Source organism: Vigna unguiculata, chromosome 4, assembly GCF_004118075.2.
Source record: "Vigna unguiculata cultivar IT97K-499-35 chromosome 4, ASM411807v1, whole genome shotgun sequence".
In the NCBI taxonomy this organism is placed as follows: domain Eukaryota; kingdom Viridiplantae; phylum Streptophyta; class Magnoliopsida; order Fabales; family Fabaceae; genus Vigna; species Vigna unguiculata.
This window is the reverse complement of record NC_040282.1, coordinates 5,132,851-5,156,508: the sequence shown is the minus strand read 5'-3', so window position 1 is coordinate 5,156,508 and position 23,658 is coordinate 5,132,851. Positions and strand designations below refer to the sequence as shown.

General features: G+C 26.0%; 1 protein-coding gene across 1 annotated transcript; it reads left to right on the top strand.

Annotated features, from left to right (window-relative positions):
* Positions 1–497: 497 nt before the first annotated feature.
* LOC114182061 lies at positions 498–1,613 on the top strand. Its single transcript, XM_028068810.1, has 2 exons — positions 498–578; positions 1,086–1,613. Exons 1-2 carry the CDS (start codon positions 498–500, stop codon positions 1,611–1,613), a joined length of 609 nt encoding a protein of 202 aa, XP_027924611.1.
* Positions 1,614–23,658: the final 22,045 nt, after the last annotated feature.

The following is a 23,658-nucleotide window of genomic DNA, read 5'->3' as shown; positions in this document are numbered from 1 at the left end:
ATTCCTACTTATTTATTTATATTCATCTCCAGTTATTTATTCAATTTATATTTATTCTCATTTACTTATTTATATTTATCTCCAGTTACGTACTGGTCCTTTTTAGTTATTTATATTTATTTTAATTATACATTGATCCTATCTATTTGTTTATATAATTATATGATTTAATATTGAATTAAAATTTATGATAAATAAAGATTTGATTATTGTAGTTGGAGGTATGATCTTGGGGATTTAAATGAGTTAGTATTACTCAAGATGAGATGTTCTTGAGTTACTTTGTTGGTCATGAGCTCATTTATCCTGACTAGTCACTACAAAATTAATCAAAATCTTTATAAAAGTATAATAAAGATCCAGTTTTATGGAATTGGGAGAAATTTCATTTCATTTTATTTGGTTATGATATGCTGTATTTTTTTTATGTGATATTTGTCTCACTTCCCTATTTTATGATTGTGTGTGAAAAACAAAATTTTATAACATTAACATAGATGGTTGCTCCGAACATGCCTGATCCCTTCTTCGCCGACATTGTGACCGTTTTTCCGGGAAATGCATGGCAAACCAATGCAGTGAATAATTCTGTAATATTTCAGGGAACGGGAAACTCTACCATTACTTTTCTCTCTGCTCTGAATGCTCCGATTGTCATTGAAGGACAAATCGGAGTTACCTTTTATTTACCCCCAACAGTCCAAGTGAATCCTATCCATAACATTTTCCCTCCACCTGTTTGAAAGCCAGTATATGAGGGAAAAATTGTAAATAAATAATACTTTTTCCTCTTGTAGTATAGGAAATATAAGATGTACTAAACGGTGTAAATATAAGATGCATATAGTATTGTAAATATGTATATATATATATATATATATATATATATATATGAATATTTTAATTATAATTATATATCAATGTATAATTTTACCTCTAAATGTTTATAAGTATATTGTAGAAATAATAACAATTAAATAAATAAATAAATAATTTCGCCACATTAGATGGTATCAGAGCAACGTTTCATGCGAGATCTGTAAAATGTGCTCATTATTTTTTTTTACTAACTCATACGATTCCAGATGGCAAACATTATGAGGAACAATGAATTAACTGAAGCAATGCAATCTATCAGAGACATGGTTGCTGCTATAATGAGGAATCAAAGACATGAAGGAAACCCTGAATCACAAGGTTTAGCTGAATTTAGGAGAAACAAACCCCCACAATTCTCTGGAGGATATGATCCAGAAAAAGCTGAATTATGGATTAAAGAAATGGAGAAAATATTTCGAGTTATGAACTATGTTGACAACCAAAAGGTCAATTATGTTGTATCTATGTTAATAGGAGAAGCCGGATATTGGTGGGATGGTACCAGGAGATTACTTGAAGGAGGAAGAATAATTATTACCTGGGATGTATTTAGAACAAGGTTTTTAGAAAAATATTTCCCTAATGATGTGAGGAGAGCAAAAGAAATAGAGTTCATGCAGTTGAAGCAAGGAAGTATGATAGTAGGGGAATATGCTTCCAAGTTTGAAGAATTAGAAAAATACTCTACTTTCTTTTATCACCCAAAAGGAAATGATGAAATGTATAAAATTTGAAAATAGACTTAGGGATGAATTGAGAAAAGTAATAGGAATACTAAAAATTTTATAATTTATAGTTCTTATTAATATTATTATTAATATTTTTAAATATTAAATATATATTTTTAAATTTGTTTAAATAAATATAATTATAATTATATTATTATTTTAAAAATATTATAAAAAATACCATACAGGATCACAGAATAATTTTTATAATAAAAAATAATAATATTTATTAAAAAATAAAATAATATTATGATAAATATTTTTTTTCTTAATTAAATAAATCTATTTTTATTATATTTTCACATATTTTCTAGGGAAGGTTTTTTAGTTTTGTTTTCTTCGATATATTACTTGTTATAACAGGTAAAATACTTTAAATAATAAAAAATAAACTAAAAATATAGTAAGTTATATGTAAAGAGATTCATTCTTGTGTGTTTATAATTACTTATTTTTAATTTATTTTTTATAATATAATTATTTATTTATTTTTAAAGACTAACAATTATTTTTACATGTTTTCTATAAAACTATTCTAAAACATGTATTCTTTTTTATGTTTTATTCATTAAAAATTATTTTCTTTTATTTTCTTCATTTATTTCCACTTTATTTTTAATAAATATAAATTTACTTTGTATTTATTACCATTTTTTTTCTTTTTTTTTCTTCATCTATTCCACTTTGTTTTTAATAAATATAAATTTATTTTGTATATTAATTTAGTGATATTACAATATCATCACCTACTAATGTAATATCATATATATTTAAAAAATATATATTTAAAAAAATGTGTGTACGTTAATTAATATTAATAATATTATAATTAATATTAGTATTATTATTTGAATTATCATAGGTGTTAGTAGTATTAGTAGTGATATTGATATCATTATTTTTTTATTAATTTTAGTAGATTGTTTTATTATTATTATTATTATTATTATTATTATTATTATTATTATTATTATTATTATTTATTCACTATGGGATATCATTATAGTGATATTATTATTATTATTATCATAGTAGTAGTTAGATACACATTTCTCTATTATTTACTATGATATTATATCTCAATTACTTTTCCTTTAATTTGTTTCGTTGTTGTATTTTTATATCAGTAATGATTTAAATTCAAAAAAGTAGTTATTAAAATTAATAAAATAATAAAACTAAAAGTAATTATTTTATTATGAATAACTATTTAAATTTTAAAAATAATAATTAAAGGATAAAATTGTATAAAAAAGACATATATCTCTTAATATATAGTTATAATTATTACTGTTAATACTAATGTTAGTATTAACATTGACATTAATATCTTTAACATAAATATTATTATTATTATTATTATTATAATAAGTATTTTTTTTAATAATAAACAACATTATTATACTAAATACTTTTGATAAATAATTTTTAATCGTTTAAAAAATTTAATTATTATTAATATTAATGTTAAAAATAAAATATATATTTTTTAAAATTATTTAAATAAATATAATTACAATTATATTGTTATTCTAAAAAAAATTGAAAAAAAGGCCGTGCATATACACCTGTCGCAAGCTAATTTTTATAATAAAAAAAATAAAATAATATGAATACTAAATAATAAATTAATATTATGATAAATATTTTTTCTTAATTAAATCAAATATATTTTTATTGTATTTTGAGATATTATTTAGGAAAGGATGTAGGTTTTTTTTTTCAATATATTACTTTTTATTATAGGTAAAATAATTTAAATAATAAAAAAGTAAACTAAAAATGTAGCAATAATAATAATAAATCAGTTTTATTTATATTATATTTTTTTAACTATACTTTCCTTTTTCATTTATTTATTATCTATTATATATTTCCTCTAATCAAAGAATGGAAAAAACAATAAGAATTATAAGTTCTTTTTCATGTCTAGTCTAGGTAGGGTCTTAGTAAATGGTGTTGAACTTATGACAAATTCATTCAAGCTCCACTAATCATTGTTGCAAAGTCTTAACTTAAATTTCTTATAAAATAGCTTATGCATTTACTGCATCAATAATTACTTTCCACAAACGGAAATGTTTTGTTAGTATTCAGATATTATTGGGCTAAAAAGATGTCTATGCTCTTCATTTTCAACTAATCTTTCATATCATTTCACCACTAATTATTGTTTCTTTAGTTTACGACAGCTTACTTTTTCCTTAGTATTATTTCTAAAGACTATAAATATAAAGAAAATGGAAAAATATTTTGGACAAACAAAATTTTGACAAAATTAACAAAATTTTTAAAAATAATTAAAGTTGATTAATTTTTTATTTTTAATTATAATAAAATAATAAAAATATTTTTTACCTAAATTGGAAAGTTTGTCAAAATTTTGTTAAAAACACTTAATCAATATATCATAGCTCTAAAGAAAATATTTTAAAATATAAATGAGATTCGAAATAAAAGTTTTCTACACAATACTAAAAACAATACTAGAAACAAAATGAGTCTATGAGTCTAGATTCTCTATTGGTTTTTTTGTGTTGTCATCTGTTAAACATTAAAAATACACTATACTGATATTTTAAATATCTTTTTAATATATTTTAAAACGTTAAAATAAGTGGTAATCAATGTATTATGAAAATATAATAAAGAAATAGCACATAAAAAATCAGCAGAAATTCTAAATTCATAGTCTATCGTTCATTCTATGATCAATTGAGAAGATTCTCTCCCCCATTTAGAATCTTCCATACAACAAGAAAATACTGTGCCAATTTTTTGTTTTCTTAATAATAATAAATCTCACAAACAAACATAAATAATATAATATTATTTTCCAAAGAAATTAATTTTACTTTAATTGTTTAATCAATAACATTTATTTCCACCTTATTTTTCTACCTTTTTTAGAAAATTAGAGTAACACTTTTGAAAACATTGCACTTGTATGTATCTCTGGGTAAACCCTAGTAAAAAAAGTCACTGCAATGAATAAAACTGGGTATAAATGTTATTCGAAAAAGGTCTCATAATAATATTATTGCAATTTCATTTTTCTTTTTATCTTTTCTCACGTGCTTGCTTCATTTTTCTATATTAACCACACGTACGTTAGTAAGACACTCTTAAGGGCAAGGTGTAGGTAATTTATAAATCCACAGTAGATAATATATACATGTTATTGATTAAAAAGTTAATGATAAAAATTTACAAAATATTTAAAAAATAAATAGTACAAAGTAAAAAATTATTATGAAGTATTAAAAAGAAAATATCTTATAAATATAATATAAGAAAATATAAAATAAAATATATTCATTAAAAATCACGAGCTCTATATACTTTCTTATTATAAAAAAAAAGTCTCATTGAGAATCAATTTCTATGATCAAAAGTTGTTAGTAACTGTGGTGACCAATTTAAATACTAACTTATAAAAATAAAAATTAATGATTATTAAAAAAATTATTATTATAAATAAAAAATTATAATCAGTCTCTAAATTGGTTTTTAAAATTTAATTAATAAGGTTTTAGTTACTAAAAGAAATTAGTTACTAAACATTAGTTACCAAGATTTTTGTTACCAAAAGGGGTTGATTTATAAATTAGTCTCTAATTAATTAGTGACCAATTTAGCGACTAATTATAATTTTTTATTCATAACCGCACTAAACACTAATTATCAAGAATTTTTGTTACCAAAAGGAATTGATTTATAAATTAGTCTCTAATTAATTAGTAACTAATTTAGTGACTAATTATAATTTTTTATTCATAACGACGACTGTTTTAGTAACAAACTTTTGAAGGCACTATACTTTTAAAATTATGTCATGAAAAAAAAGAAGATTGGAATTAATAAAATTAAATCACATCATTTATGACACAAATGAAACGTTGATACAAAGTAATTCAAAATCACGTGACTTCTTTTGATTCCTTGCAAAGCATCATGTTTTTTAAAGTTTAATGATTTTAAGTTTTTCAATAATTGAATGGTGCTATTTTCTGGTTATAATATCTATTAAGTATGTGAAAAAATAGGTATAAATATACATATATAACCATTTGATGATACACCATCAATGAACATTTAATTTGTAAATGGATTTGGACACCTCTTGTATCAAATTTAATCCACATGTTGCTGAAAAAAATATATTGTTTTTCTTTAATAGGGAGGTTAGGTTCATTGTTTCTAAGTATAAAATGAAAATGAAACATTGTTTTTTTCCTTTATATGGAAAATTTAGTTTGATGTTTTTAAGTCTCTTAAAACCTACTACTCCCCCTATAAGGTATGGCAACGCTGAGAGCACACACGACGTAGTTATTCATTACACGTTTCACCAATGAAAATTTTGTCTCTTATTTCTTTTATTAATGGTCAGGTATTTGTTTGTAAAATAATTCATATATTTTTTTTATAGTTATCCATCAATACCTCCTAAAAATAATGAAAAATAAACAAATTTTTTAGTAAATATTATATATTTTTTGTCGTAATATAATTGTATAAGATTTGTCGTTTTTGTTAAAAGTAAACTTATTCAAATTATAAAAAAAAAAAATCCATTCTTTCAACAACAGAAAATCAAATAAAAATACATCTAAAACATTATTCTCCACAGACATTTATACATTAATAAAAACATCTGCAATAATTTAAGTAGAAATAAATTTTAAATAAATAAATATAAAAAATCTATGAACATGTTATAGTAGTTATTGTTTTATTTCACTACAAGAATGTAGGCTTTTTTCGTCGGCCAAAATCGGACATTACTAGTGCAAAACCGACGAAAAGAGCATGATCTCGTCGATCCAGCGACGGTAACCTGGACCACGCCCATCTCTTGGATGCAAAACTCGTTTGCGTCGGCCAAATGGGGACGAAAATTTGCTGCTTGTTTATCGTCAGCTCAACCGACGAAAACACATAAAAAATAAAATAATAAGTTCGTATGCGTGGGTCAAGCCCACGAACACCTGAAAATTTTTCAAAATTTTGCGTGGGCTAAGCCCACGAATGATTTCCTATGCGTAGGCCAAGCCCACGAATGATTGAAATAAAATATCTAAAATAGAGGGCTTTGCGTGGGTTTAGCCGACACAAACAATTTCCCTTATAATTGTTGGCGTGGGCTTAGCCCACGCAAATGTTTATTTCCAGGCACATCGCAAAATCTGCATCCAGCAATACCAAAACCTGCATCCAGACACATTTCAAACAATAATTCAGGATATCATTTGAATCATTTAGAAGCGAAATTGCAAATACAAAATTAAGTAAATTGTGACTTTAATTAGATCAAATTACAGTCGCACAAAAATCTACAAGTCTAAAATCCACAGAAGACAAGTCCACCTAAAAAGCTTATTCTAAAAACCTAATTTGGATCTCATAACCAAAAAATTACTCAATCAATAGGGATTCAATCAACAATGTAGTGAAGTTCAATCAACAAGAATACAATCACTAACCTGGATGCTTCAAAAATTTGTTGGGTTCGAACAAAAATCCGTAAACCGCGCTTACGAAAATCCCTAAATCTGCGACGAAGCTCGTCGGCGCACCCTTTCTCGCCCAAACCTCCACGCTCGTCACAACATTCGTCTTGTGAGAGCAGCTCGCATCGTAACAGAACCTCGCCTCCTCGCAGCAGGTGGCGTCTTTGAAGAAGTTAGCCTCATTGGAGTATTGTTCTTGTCGCCCACTTGCCTCGATGGAGTTTCGTCACTCATGGAAGAAAACGCACGCCACAGAGAAAGAGGGAAATGTCGAGGCTGACTCGAGGGAAGGGAAAAGCGGAAGGAGAAAAAGTGAAATCTGATGTTTTCCCCCTATACTTTAACCTAAAGTTTAATTTTTTTTATCTCAGTAGTATATGTGTGGGTCAGCCGACGCAAACAATTTTATTTGTTATGCGTGGGCCATTCGACGCAACTTATTGGTTGATTTGCGTCGGCCAAACCGACGAAAATCTAAAATTAATATTTTTTTCATTTCAACGAAGAGATAATTTTTGTTTCTAAATAACTTTTTGGTTACCGTCGATTTTGCGTGGGTCTGGCCGTCGTATTTGCGTCCTACACTGATCCGACGCCATAATTTCGACGCTAAAACTGCGCATTCTTGTAGTGTTTTACTACAAAATATAAATTTCTATAACTTTATTTATTATTATGTTAGATAACTACTTCAATTGTGAAATTAATGTAATGATGTAGATGTATATATTAAGGCATGTAATTATTGGAAGTTCATAGAAGTGTGATGTGAAAAGAAAGAACATGATATAATTATTTTGAGTATGTGAAATTGGTGCTTTTGAAGTGATCGTAAACATAATATATTTTTGGAATTGTCATCATCTTGTATGTCTTGTATGTGATGGTCATGAAATTTATGTTTATGAACTTATATTCCTGAAGTGTATGATTACCACTGAAGTAACATTTAAAGGGTGAATCGTCATTACATACACTATTTCACTTAAACATTAGTTTAGATAATGAAGTAATATAGTATATTTATTTATTTTTCTAATGGGGATAAAAAGTCGATATGCGTGTGATTTGATGTTATAATATGAGACGCAAGCATGCATATTATATAGATTATGTTGTATATTGTATTTGATATTTGTATGAAATAATAACCTTTTATGAGTGTGATCCTTTCAAAGGTGTGTTATCCTTCATTAGTATGTATTAGTATGTATGTTAACCTTTGTGACATTCAAAAGGAACACATGATATGGTATATATTAGTCCAAAGTGGCAAAATATTAAGAACATAATTTACTAATAAAATTGTATCTCTTATATTTTACTAATGATTTGATTATATAATTTAAAACATGAGGTGATGCAAAGTGGAAAGAAGTTTATGGAGACATCAAGTGTGAGAAAATATATTGCTTCATTGAGATGCATGAGGATTCTAGTATTGCTTCATTTGACATAATGACCTAATATTATCTTGAAAAATAATTTTATTTTCTACTCCATAATTAAATATTTGTTCTCTTCAATATTGTGTATAATATTAAACAATTTTCTTACATATAGTAGCATATTTCTTTCTTTTATTCTTATCAATAGAGGAATTAAAAAAAAAAAACTTATATAGGTAAACGAGTAACTTTTACAACAAAGGTCAAATAAGAAATATAAGTAATTATGTTGTATTTATACATTGTGTCATAAATAGATAAATCCCTAATATCTACTTCTCAAAAGCCTAACAAACTCAAACATCTTTACAACATTGCACTCGAAATTCAAAACATAAATATTAAAATTAGTTCTTTTAGTACTATTTTATTTACTTTAATGCTAAATAATAAAACATATATATATTATCATTATTGCTCACCGTATAAAAAGGTGGAGAGAGAAAAAGAAATTCAAATTACCAGCAACTGTCCATTTAAATATTAATTTTTCTATTTTTGGTGGATTTTAATATTTTGTCATATCTACTATCGATTTCGAATATAAAAAGATGTTTTGACTTTTGATATTAATTATAAGTAATTTCAACTCATTTTTATTTTATTTAACGAGAGTATTTCTAAATTGTCTTGCTTTATATATCTAAAGACTAGTTTAAGAAAATGTTGTTTGCTAATCCTTTTAATTTATATGAATTAATTATTTGGTACTTATATTTGAGATCCGATCGTACATGATAATTAGCAATTACATTATTTTTATGATAATTGTTTATAGAGCACATATATATTAATTTCCAAGAAAAGCACAATAGTCTGAAAAGAGAGAAATTAAAGCATTGATAGATAGAGATGATATTTTGGAATGAATTGTACAATAATTTGCATGATCCTATCAATTTCACATTGAAAAACAAGAAGGTACAAATTTTTGGGTCCACCTTTGTTTGGAGTCTTGCTAATTTTTCACCAATAATGTATGCAATGAACGTCATTTCATGAGAGACAAAGTTATGGGTTTTCAAAGCTGTTGTGCTGCCAAATACTATATATAGAGATAGTTTTGAAACACCCCATTTAGAACTCTATCTTGATGTGCAAATAACTATATATCTTTGTGTGCAACATATTAAGGTACAATCTCAACAATTTAAATATCAACAACACTTCATAATAAACTTTAAATTCACTTATAATTCAAAATAATTTTCCTAATTAGAGAAAGTTGTTTGTTTTCCAAGTATTTATGCTTATTGTTGAGAATAATATATATATATATATATATATATATATATATATATATATATATATATATATATAATAGAAAGAATAATATAGGAAAATATGGGCTAAACCTAAATACACATAATATGGTAAATAATAACAATATTTAATACTCTCTCAAGTTATTGCATATAAATATAATCAATTATAGATCATAGTAAAGATTTGGTGAATATATCTGTTAACTGATCACTTCAGTTAACAAATTCAGTCTTGATATCTCCAGATATAATCTTTTCTTGAATAAAATGACAGTCAACCTCAATGTGTTTGGTTCTTTCATGAAAGACAAGATTAAAGTTAATTTGAATAACAACTTGATTGTCATATATAAGTGTTATTTGAGTCACATATCCAAATTGTAACTCTTTAAGTAATTGTTTAAGGCAAACAAATTCACAAGTGGTTGATTGATAAGTGTCAATAATAGGAAAATTCTCCATTTTGAAATTGATACTTATCATGTATCAAATGGTTATATTCATGTATAAAACAAACCTCCATAGCTTAAGATATAGAATGATGTAGTGAGAATTGGAGTTTTATGAACTGTAATGATATTTTGCTATTTTGTAATGAATATAAGAGAAAATAACAAGTATGCATCTGAGTCACAATCACTGGTGTTGAGCCATGGAAGTAGAAACGATATTACACCATATTTTGACTTTTTGGCTGGGCACAACAAATGGGGCCTAGGCCACATGAGGAAACCTATTTTCGAAGAAATCCCTATGGCTGAGCACCAAAAGTTGAGCTGAACACTACCAAAAAATTCCTACAAATAAGGACCTCATGTCTTCGTTTTCTGCATTGAGTGGAATGTTACAAATGTAACAATAGAAGAGAATAGTGTCTGTGAGGCTCGAGGGAGATGCCATTAGTGTAAATCTTATATATAGATGTTGTTGGAATTGCATTGTAATATTCTGAGTAGTTGAACTCCCTCGTGTCCAGGTTTGATGTAATCAATTTTGATACTATACACTTCTACTTCTTGGGTATTTATCTTTGCTTTCATTCAATTGTTTGTGGTTTGATTTATGCTTAATGATGATTTGATCACTCATCTATTTAATTGGTTTGGATTGAGTTGGAAAACTGGTCTCAAATTGTGGTACAATCAAATCAACATACATGTACTAATGCTTTCGTGGTACCTAGAGGGGATGCTGAATGAAAGATTCTTGCACGTAAAAGCCAAAATTCATTCAATGAGTCTTGCACGTAAAAGCCAGAATTCATTCAATGAGTCTTGCACATTAAAGTAAGGATTCATTCAATTAGGAGTTGAGGAATCACACGAGTTTGAAGTCCTTAGGTTCTAGTGATTCAGGAATGAACCTAGATCTACATAGAAAGAGTATTTCTAGGACATTGAATGATTTTCATAATAAGTAGAAGAAGATGAGATGAAATCAATTCATAGCCTCTACTCCGCTCAACTATTTAATTACTATTATTTATATTTGCATATACTTTATCACAATAAAAAAACCCAAAAACTAATTATCAATATACTTATTAAATCATTGTGGATAAGACACTTGTTGATACTACTATGTACTAGTGCACTTGCTGGGAAATGGTTGTTGAGAAACAATCATCATTGATGCTATAACTCTATATTTTGCTTTTGCAAGAACTTGCCACAACACTGTGTCTTGCTCTTCCAAGAGACCAAGTTACCTCTAATAGAAACACAATATCCAAAAGTAAATATTCTTTAGAAGGAGATCCTACCTAGACAAAATCTGAATAATAGATCATTTTAGCATGGTTATTGCAACCAACCTTTTTCAAGAGATTCTTTAGTGCTTTAATATACGGATGACTGCATTCCAATGATCTATTTGTACATGGAGAATTGAAAAATTGACTCACCACACTAACTACAAAGGAAATGTCAAGATGAGTAACAATAAGATAGTTTAATTTTCCAACTAATCTTCTATACTTCTTAGTATTTAAGAAAGGTTACCCCTGATTAGATAAGAATTTGGTATTGAGATTCATGGGTGTATCAACAGATTTTAGGTTCATCAACCCCGTTTTCTCTAAAATATCCAATGCATACTTTCTTTGAGATATAACAATACCATTATTAGATTGTGCTACCTCAACCCCAAAAAATAGATAAGTTTGCCAAGATCTTTGGTATGAAAGATGTCATGGTGATCACTCCTCGTAAGAGCAATATTATCAACATATACTACTAAATAGATACACCCAACACTTGATTGACAGTATCAGACTAAATGATCTATCTCATTGTGAGTTATACCAAACTATTGAACAATAATGCTAAATCTTTTAAACCAAACTCTAGGAGACTGCTTTAGGCCATATGAAGACTTGTGGGGACAACATACCCATCTAGAAGACTCCCCCTACAAAACACGGAGGTTGCTTCATATAAATTTCTTCTTACAAATCTCCATTTAGAAAAGCATTTTTTACATCCAGTTGGTAAATAAGCCATTGTTGAAAAACAGCTATGGAAATAAGCGAATAAAAGTCATTTTTGCCACTAGATAAAAAAATTATCAACATAATTCAAACCAAAAATTTGTGTGTAACCTTTAGTCGCAAGGCGAGCTTTGAGGCGATCAATGATACCATTAATACCAACTTTGATAGTAAACACCAACCTACAACCAACAATGAATTTCCCAAACAGTAATGAGACGAGTTCCTAAGTTCCACCATTCTGATTGACACTAATTTCATCAAACATGGCTTGACACCAACCAAGGTGGGCTAAGGCATGACCTACAAATTTTGGAATTGAAACATTATGAATAGAGGAAAGGAAGATACAAAAAGATTGAGATAATATATGAAAACTCAAAGCAGTGTAATGAGGAGATAGATTACGGGTAGAGTATATACGTTTGCGGAGGACAATCAGAAGTTCAGATGCAGTTGTCAAAGTCAGAGGGGATGGAGGACTAGCCACTAAATGTGAGTCATCTGGTGGATAATTAGAATGTTGTCGTCATCTATACACCTGAAGGGTTGGGAGAGGTGGACTAGTCACAATAGAAGCATCACATATAATAGAAATATTGATTGTAGTAGATGGTGACACACATGGAGAAGAAGGATACCTAAAGTAAAGAGAAGACTCATTGAATGTGTCATCTACTGAAATAAAATAACAGTTTAAAGAAGGAGAGAAACATTTATTTCCTTTTTGTGATCTAGTAAATCCTAAAAAGTCACATTTGTGTGACCTAAGGGATAATTAATCAAACAAAATAGAACGAGGGATTTTGATATCTAAAACTAAAGATGACATGCAATTAATAAGATAACATGCAATGAGAACATCATCACCCCAAAAATACTGAGGGACCTCACCATGAGCTAATATTGTGTATGTGGTTTCAATAAGATGTCTATTCTAGAGCTCAACAACCTCATTTTGTTGAGGTGTATAACTACAAGATGTTTTATGAAGAATGCCACGAGAAACCATAAAATTTTGAAATGAATGTGAAAAATACTCATAGACATTATCATTTCGCAAAGTGCGAATAAAAATCCCAAGTCAAATTTTCATTATATTATGAAATGTTTGAAATTTAGAAAACAACTCTAAACGATTCTCAATCAAAAATAGCCAAATACATCTTGAATAATCGTCAACAAAATGACAAAATACCGAAACCCTAAATTATACTGAACACGGCTTGGTCGCCAAATGTTAGAATGAGCTAAGACAAAGGGAGACGAAAAAATTTTTGAGACACTTATAAGGAAAGAAGTACAATTGTGTTTTCCTAATTGACATGACTCACAAGAAAATTTTGATAACTTAGGAAAATTTCGAACAAGTTGTTGCATCTTGACAAGGCTAGGATGACCCAACTAAGCATGAATAAGAGAGAGAGTCTCCATTACTAAACCAACATGTTCAGATGTCTAAAGATGATAAAGACCGCGAGACTTATATTCAATGTCAAGTATCCAATTCGAACTCTGGTCCTGTAAGCAAACAAAATCTTTTGTAAAGGAGATAACGTAATCAAGGGAACATATGAGACGACAAAAGGATAATAGGTTAAAGGGAGACACAATGACATAAATAACATTATCAACTGAAAGTGAGGGAAGAAGGTGAACAATACCAAACCATGTGAGGAGATCCTATACCTATTGGCCATGCTAATGGAAGGCAAATAATCCAAAGTAGACAGAGAGGAGAAAAAAGATTTATTATCAATAATGTGACCTATGGCACTTGAGTCCAAAACCCATGGACCAAAGGAGTTGGAATGAGTGAGACCAACAAAAGATGTACTTGTGTGTGCAACAAGTGGAACTAGTGGTTTGACGATCCTTATACTATTTGAGAAATTTGTTAAAGATTGCAATCAACTTTGAAGTGTCAAATGACATAGCAATAGAAGAGTTCATAGGCACTTGTAGCACGTGGATGCCCCGATGACGACAATCTTGGTAGCATGGTAGTCATCTGACCTAGATGATCTGATTGATAGGGTCAACCATCTGAATGGTGCCTCCAATAGCGGCTTTGACAGTAATAGTAATGGCTTTAGCATCGACTTCAATTGCAATGACGATGAAAAAAATGTATATGGGTTACCTAGAAACCCGAGCTCTAAATACCATGTTCAGATTAGTAAAAAATTAGATATAAAAATAATTTTCCTTGTGTAAAAAGCACACATAGTGTGACGATAAAAAAAAATTCTATTCATTTAATTATTATTATTTTCTATAATATACTTATAAAATTTAAAGGCAAAATTATACGATGATATCTAATTATACTTAAAATATTCACATATATATACATATACATACATATATATATATATATATATATACACATTTACAGTAATGTATGCATCTTATATCTACATCGTTTAGTACATCTTAATTTTCTACACTAGAAGGGGAAAAGTATTATTTATTTACAGTTTTTCCCTCATATATTGGCTTTCAAACAGGTGGAGGGAAAAAGTTATGGATATGGTTCATTTGGACTGTTGGGGGCAAATAAAAGGTAACTCCGATTTGTCCTTCGATGACAATCGGCGCATTCGGAGCAGAGAGAAAAGTAATGGTAGAGTTTCCTGTTCCCTGGAATGTTACAAAATTATTCACTACATTGGTTTGCCATGCATTTCCCGGAAAAACAGCCACAATGTCGGCGAAGAAGAGATCATGCATGTTCGAAGCAGTCATCTATGATAATGTTATAAAATTTTGTTTTTCACACACAATCATAAAATAGGAAAGTGAGACAAATATCACATAAAAAAAATACAGCATATCATAATAAAATAAAATTAAATGAAAATTCTTCCAATTCCATAAAACTGGATCTTTATTATACTTTTATAAAGATATTGATTAATTTTGTAGAGACTAGTCAAGATAAATGAGTTCATGGTCAACAAAGTAACTCAAGAACATCTCATCTTGAGTAATACTAACTCGTTTAAATCTCCAAGGTCATACCTCCAACTACAATAATCAAATCTTCATTTATCATAAATTTTATTTCAATATTAAACCATTTAATTATATAATTAAATAAACATGATGAATGCATAATTAAAAAATATATATTTATAAATAAATAGAAAGGACCCGTACGTAACTGGAGATAAATATAAATAAGTAAATGAGAGTAAATATAAATAGGATCAGTGCTTAATTAGAGATGAATATAAATAAATAAATAGGAATATGAACTAAATATAAATTAGAATGAAGTTAGGGACACCTCACTTTAGATAAATATAGAGATAAAAATAATTATGAACAGATAAAATAATCATAGTAAAAAGATAAAATAATAGATGTCTCCTTCCCTTACCTTAATTACATGAAAAATGCACCAAGGTGATATGTGGATTTGTTTGCTAGTACGCTCTCACTCTCTATTATTTTCCTCTCTTCTCTTTTTGTTTGCTCGCGTATCTTTTCCACTCTTGCCTTACAATATCTCTTTTCTATTTATAGTGGTGGTGTAATGATTACTTAGTTTCAATTAGACTAAGTATTTAATGGTGTAGTTTTTTATTAGGTTAGTTATAAATTATTGTTAGAAGATATTTTATCTTCTTTTATCATTTCAATACGTCATTTAGCCTGATATAACTAATGATATTATCCAGTCATTAACATATATTTATCATATACGTATATTCTATAGTTATATTATATTATTATTATTTTATTTACTTATTAACTAACCGTACATGTATCATAATGCATATTTAATTATATATATGAAATTTATGTATTATAACTGAAACAAAATTATTATAATTATTTAATCAATTTTTTTTATTACCTAAACAGCTTACCTATATATAAGTTTATATATATATATATATATATATATATTTATATTTGTAATAATAATATATAATAAAATATTTATAAAATAATACATTATTTATTAATTTATAGATGTTCCACGTAGATTATATATATATATATATATATATATATATATATATATATAAAAGAAAAATAATATAAAAAAATATTGGCTAAGTCTAAATACACGTAATACAGTAAATAATAACAATATCTAACAATACCTAACATCTATTAATAAAGAGAATTACGTTAGATTACTACTCAATAATTTTTTTATGTACATATTTAGTTACCAACTTCACTCTTATTAATATAAATTATTTTATTAATTATATTATCCTTTAAATTTATAAAAAAATTTATAATTATTTTTTAAACTTATACTTTTTTTATAAATTTAAAAAAAAATTATTTTAGTAATAATAAAAAAAGTTAATTTTTATTTTTTTTACTGTTATAAAGTAAAAAATTGTCACACATATGTCATACGTACATGTGTTTCCACGGGTTAATAATAAAAAAGTGAATATACACTAAAACTTTTAAAATATAATAAAATATCTTCAAATCAAAAGTAGAAAGTAAATAAAAAAAAATGAACTAATTGGTGGTGAAATTTTAACTACTTACAAAGAACGAAGGATACGGAGAGTTTAAAATAATAAATCAAAATTAAAAAAAAATGCTAAAATTACTTTATTATTAAGTATTTTTTTAATTAGTGTATTTTCTTATAATATAATAATAAATCAATTTATGATGAAAAAGAAATAGAATTTATTAAGTATAGTTTCCCTGATTTAAAGTCATTTACATTTTTTTAAATTTATTTACACAATGTTGAAATATTCTTGTAATTCAGTAAATTAAGGACATGAAAGTTGAAATTACTTTATCAACATTTTGATACTTATAAACACGGCAACTTTACCACTATAGTGAAATTTTTATTTGATAAATATTCTATTAGATATTTGACTTTCACATAAAAATCAAGAACTTCACTAGAGTTGTTAAAAATAATTATTTTCTTTGTACATGCACAACTGTAAATAAGATTACCTATTCATACCACTGTTAAATTCATTTAAACAAAATTTGTAAGTAAATGGTTCAAACTTATTTTACATCTAACATAGTCATAACATAAGGTGAATAAAAAAGAAAAAAAAAACTAATTCTTGGCCTTTCTTGATTTTTTTTATTCGATATTTTGGTTTCCTATTATTATTTTTCCTTGATATTTTTAGGATTCAAATATTAAAAACATACATATTTTTGTTTAATTATGTTTAAGATTCTTAATTTGAGAACTTTCCGGAGTTTCTAATAGATTTTTTGGGTATATTAACTATTTACTAAATTTAAAATTTTCAATTGAATCTTTTCTATTAACTTTTTCAGTTAACCATGATAGTTAATGAGCTAATATTTTATTATTTAAAAATTTTATAATTATATAATTTTTAGATTTTATAGACATCAATAGTGAATATTGTCTAATTTTATCACTATGCATGATACATATCTGTACAAATTAAATTCAAATTGAAGTTTTATATATATATATATATATATATATATATATATATATATATATATATATATATATATATATATTATCGGAATTTGGAACGTAGATATTTGTACATGTGACAAGCACTGGCGTATTTTGACCAAAATTATTGGGGGAGCCAAAATAATATACTTAAAATTTATATATTTAACATTACTATTACTAATTCAATAAAAAAATAAATAGATAATTTAGTATAGTTATAACTATAAAAGAAACTACACATATACGAATAATTATCCATTATTTTTTCATATTCTTGAACTTATCAAATTATTCAATCATAACTAAATTTTTCACTTTTTTTTTCAATATAAATAACCATATTATCTACAAGTATTCATTTTCTATTTTACTAATGTGCACATATCGATACAAAAGTCATCACAAACATTTTATTTCATTGTTATGCGGTGACCAACTATATTGTCCTATTTTGATCTTCACTCCTCTTTTATCAATTTTAAAAAATAGATTTATTCTTTTGTTTTTCATCAATATACCTATTTAAAAAATAAGTTTAAGACTAGCAAATAATTTATCATAATCTAATAAAAATTAAGAGACAACAAAAAATTATGATAATCAAGTCCACTTAAAAATTGTTTATAAAAAATCACATAATACATTATTTACTCTTCTATATTCATAAAAACTAATATACAAAATGTCATGAGATAAAAAATAGTGTTAAATATTAAACAAGTATTTCACTGTCAAGTGACACAAATTTTTTTCTTTAAAAATGGAAGAAAAGATATAAAGAATGAGAACAAAAATAATGAGTTTCTATTTAACTTTTTTTTTTTCTTTGGTAACAAAAGAAATTAGGTAAAAGTGAGAGATGACTACAACATATGAAAAACTCAAAAAATAATAAAAAGAAAAAATAAAAATTATCTTAATAATTGTTTTGATTTATTATATTTAATTTTATATTTTTTTATTTATTAACATTAAATATTATACTTTATAAAAGAAATAAAAATAATAATTAATTTAATTTTCATTAATTTTTCAATGTAATACTATCTAATTTTAAAAGATATATTTAATTTAAATAATTTAAAAATATACAGAATTTTAAAAAAAATACATATAATTTAAAAAAATTGAAAAAAAAATTGAAAAAGTTTGGGGGGGGCCGTGGCCCCCGCCTGCTCCTTATAAGCTCCGCCTCTGGTGACAAGATTCAAGTAGTGACTTGAATGCTTCTAATGCTAGAATGGAATCTCTTGTTACTTCAAAGGAAAAGATCAACTACCAAAAGACTTTTCTCCGCTCAAATTAGCAAAAAATCATAATTTTTGATAAAAGTGAGTATAAGTATACGAGAGTGTGTATTCCTTGGAAATTCTAAATGCTCTTTTGGATCTATGTGATAAAACATGTAATATAATATTATCCAATATCAATAAAATAACAACTTACCTTAAATAAATAATAATTATTAATAATAATGTGACATCTTATTCGACGTACCAATATTAAAATAATGACAAGAAAATTAGATTTGATTGTTGGAAAGAGAAACGCTCACACTAACCTTACGATAGAAGATTTGTGATCTATTCAGAATGGAGATTCTAATATACATATATGGAGATAATTGTTATGGATAAAAATATAAATAATGTTTTTAATAATAACATAATAAATTGAACTTCTCATTACTATAATAACCGATAAAAAACTTTGTTTTTGACAAACTTAACAAAATTTTCATAAATAAAATTAAAATAGATTAATTATTTATTTTTTAATTAAAATAAAATAATAAAATAGTACCTTTTTACCTATTACAGGTAGTTTGTCAAAGTAAAAAAAAAAAAAAAGAAAGAACTTTTGTTAAACTATCTTACTCCTGACCAATAACATGTCAAATGTAACCGAAAAAAAAAAACGTGCGTACCCATTGATATAAGACTAGTTTCTTCCTAAAAAAACCTCTTAAAAATTGACAGTAATAAAGAAAATAAACCTCTATAAACCTAATAAAATATCTTCAAAATGTAAAAGACAAATAAAAAATTGAACTAATTGATAGAAGAAACAATTCTCAATTAAGTTAAATCATATCTACTCACAAATAGATACAGTGAACTAAGGATACGAAGAGTTTAAAATAATAAATCAAAATTAGAAATGCTAACATTGCTTTATTATTAATTATTTTTTAATTAGTGGGATTTTTAATAAAATAACAGTAAATCAATTTATAATGAAAAAGGAAAATAGAATTTATTAAGACCAAACTTTTCCTTGATCTAAAGTCATTTACATTTTTTAAAATTTATTTACACAATGTTGAAGTATTTTGATCACTCAATAAATTAAGGACATGAAAGTTCAAATTACTTTATCAACATTTTGAAACTTATAAGATTACCTATACATTTATTTAAACAAAATTTCTAAATAAATGGCTAAAATTTATTTTGTATTTAACATATCGTAATACGGTGAATAAAAGAAACCCTAATTCTTGGCCTTTCTTGCATATTTTTTATTCGATATTTTGGTCTCCTATTTTTTTTTTCTTGAGATCGTTAGCATTCAAATTCTAAAAACGTACATATTTTTTTCTTCTTTAATCCGAAAGTACACAAACATTCATTTATTTAATTCACTAAATTATTTCTTCGTAGTTACTTAAATAAATATGTCAGTTTTAGATTCAATTGACTCAGAAAGAAATAACACATGCAAATTCAAAGATTGAATTTAAATCATGAATATAAAATAGAGAACCAAAAATCAAACTAAAGAGTGGCAAAATTATAGTAGTTCAGTCAAAACCTAAAAAAAAAAAAAACACATTATTCGAACATAACAAGAACATAAATCCACCATTCAAAATCCAAAGGCATATGCATGTAACATCATTTTCTCAATAATTGTTTGGCCGAAGAAGACCAATATATTAACAACCTCTTAATCTCTCAACTACAATCATCATATATACATTCATATACATATTTGTTTATTTTTCTTTAATTTTTTTATAATATTTTAGTATATTATTATAGATAATTGATGCCACTTAAAGTGTTAATCTACATAGTTTAGTTACAAATCCTTGTTTTATTTGCATGACTTAAAAAAGGTTTGATTGTAAAGTAAGATTAGGTTCATTGGTTGTGGGTAGGTATAAAGGGGAATGAGCATTGGCCACACATTCATGCATTGTCTCTTCCCCAATTCCATGGGAACATTTTTTGTTTCATAATTCATGTCACATCATTCACTTTCCTCATCTTAGAACTTCTAAACCTATTGTTTGGTACTTCTATTCTTTCTTCCTACTTATGATGTTAAACTAACCCATTTCATAAACACAAAAAGTTTAATCAATGATTGTCAAGTTCAACATATTTTCTTTATTACCCTCAAATATTAGAAAATAAAACCACAATTAAATGAAGGGTTTTTTTAGGAATGATATTATTAAAAAAAGATGAACTTTTTTAAAAGTTATTTAATCTAGACAACATGAAAAGAAATATATATATATTGTGAATTTCATAATGGAAGGTACAATGGTTGGACCCACCTTCATTAGAATCTAGTTTTCTCCAATAATGTATTCATGGGAATGAAACCTCGTTACAAGAGAGACAAATCTTTTGGTGTCTTGGTTTCTGATACTGTAGTAGGTTTTGTTGCGGTCACCAAACAAAATAATAAGTGACAATAAAATAATGGGAAATTTATTTATTTGTCATGCATATATTGTTAAAAATCAGAGTTTAAGCTCACATGGCCTTAGTCTTATAAGTTAATTGATAAAATTACAACAAAAAAAAAGAGAATATAATTTTATTTATGAAAACCAAGGTGTAAAATTTATATAAACTAAACTGGATTATTGTTCAACTAAATCGAATTCTAAAAGTTGTTTAAGTAAGCTTAATTGTGTAATTGTTTAAGTTAATTAAATTAGAGTTAAATGAAATCAATTGTTTTTTTCAGATTAAAGTATGGTTAATAAACATCTTTTTTTTTCTTTATGTAATAATTAACTTGATTTTAAGCAGTATTTATAAAAATTGTACAATTCAATTTTATTAAGGAAAAGAGAAAAAACAAAGACAAGAGACGTGATTGGAGTAATGAGAAAATTGAATTTTATTTAAGCTACATTAATCAATATCATTTCATTTCCCTTTATTGAACAATTTATTATAAGCTTTTATTCCAAAAAATAAAGTAGTGGTAGTAGTGGATGTATATCACCTTTGAGTTATGTTATTTATGGTTTAGATAAACATGAAGAGAATATCTTAATGTCTAAGCTATACAAATTGGGCAACCACAAAAGTTCCTAGTAGTGATTTCTCAATTAGAATGTAAATAATTTTATAACAACTCAAATGTTTTGCATTAAAATATGTTTGAATACCATTAGTTTTATTATTTTATAATATAAAGTTCCCAAAAGCAAGTAAGAGCTATTTCTTTTTCTTTTCTTTTTTTTTTCTTTTGGTTTCACGTAATTTATGTACTTTTGAGTTGATCACTTCTTTGGGATAAGATGGAGTTGTTCATATATGTTACTCAACGTTTTGTTCGTATTACTTCTCACGAAAAGATCGTGTGCTTTTGGATAAATATCCAATCTCACTATTACGTTGGATATAAAGTATTGTTTGCACGTTGGAGATATTTACTTCTCTTTTATTTCAACTTCAAAAACAAAATAATTTCAATTATGTAATATAAAACCTATTTAATTTCAAGTTTTACTATAAAGTTTAAGTTAATAAATCAACCTTATTATCATCGATATTACTAACGAAATATATATATATATATATATATATATATATATATATATATATATATATATAACTCAAAGTTATCATAATAATAATTAGTAGAAAAAAATAGACAAATTTTTTGTATGTTTGATATTTATTACTATTGAATGAAGACAGATAACATGATCAAGATGGGAGATAAGAAGGTTACATACGTTGAGAGAGATGAGTAGGAGAAGATTGAATGAAAAATAAAAGAGTGTGAAAGTAATTAAAAAATGTATAAATTTTACTATTGTTATAAATTATTGTTATTATTGTTGAATAAATTAAAGTGACATTGGTGTAAACATAAATAAAACTATGTTTTAGATGTTATACATATAATCTAATCTTTACGTGAGTCGGGAATGATTGGTATTTTTGGATAAATAATACTAAAAAGACTCATAGTTTTAAATAGTTAGACTATTTAGAAAACTATTACAATTCATTTAAAATGTATAATTGCATTGTTATTTAATATTTATATATTATAAGATCGGTATTTTTGTAAAAACTATTCCTTAATTAACTGCGAATGATATATATGAAAATTAAAATTATTTAAATATATTTGACATGATCCAGTGTATAAATCACTCATTAAGTTATGAACCGTTACCAAAATTACTTTCGAGTTGAAGTCTTACAAAAAATAAATAAATAAATAAATTCCATTAAGAAGCGATTAATTTTTGAATAAAAAATAGTTCTAGTTCACATTTATAACATAATGAACATGTGAGGAATATCATAGTAAAGATTAAAAAAGTATACGAATAACGACATGAAATTGTGTTTCACTGTTGCTAATATGCATTAATTATTATCATGGTGATTTGGCTTCTACCACACTACAGAGATATATGATATCAGAAGAGAACAATGTGACATCAAACAGTTGCGTGCAGACTCAGTTGGTGAGGTGTTCCTGGTCAAATTAAGGAGAAAAATAACCTCAAAAAAAGTGAGAAACGACACATCTAAAAGCATGAAACCACCCCACAAGTTGTTATGCAAGCCACGGTACTCTGAACCCACAAAAGAAACCACTATTTAAGG

Coding starts and splice junctions, on each gene's coding strand:
- LOC114182061 (XM_028068810.1), top strand. CDS start 498: ATGGTTGCTCCGAACATGCCTGATCCCTTCTTCGCCGACATTGTGACC. Junction 579..1,085: donor ATGCATGGCAAACCAATGCA/GTGAATAATTCT, acceptor ATACGATTCCAG/ATGGCAAACATTATGAGGAA.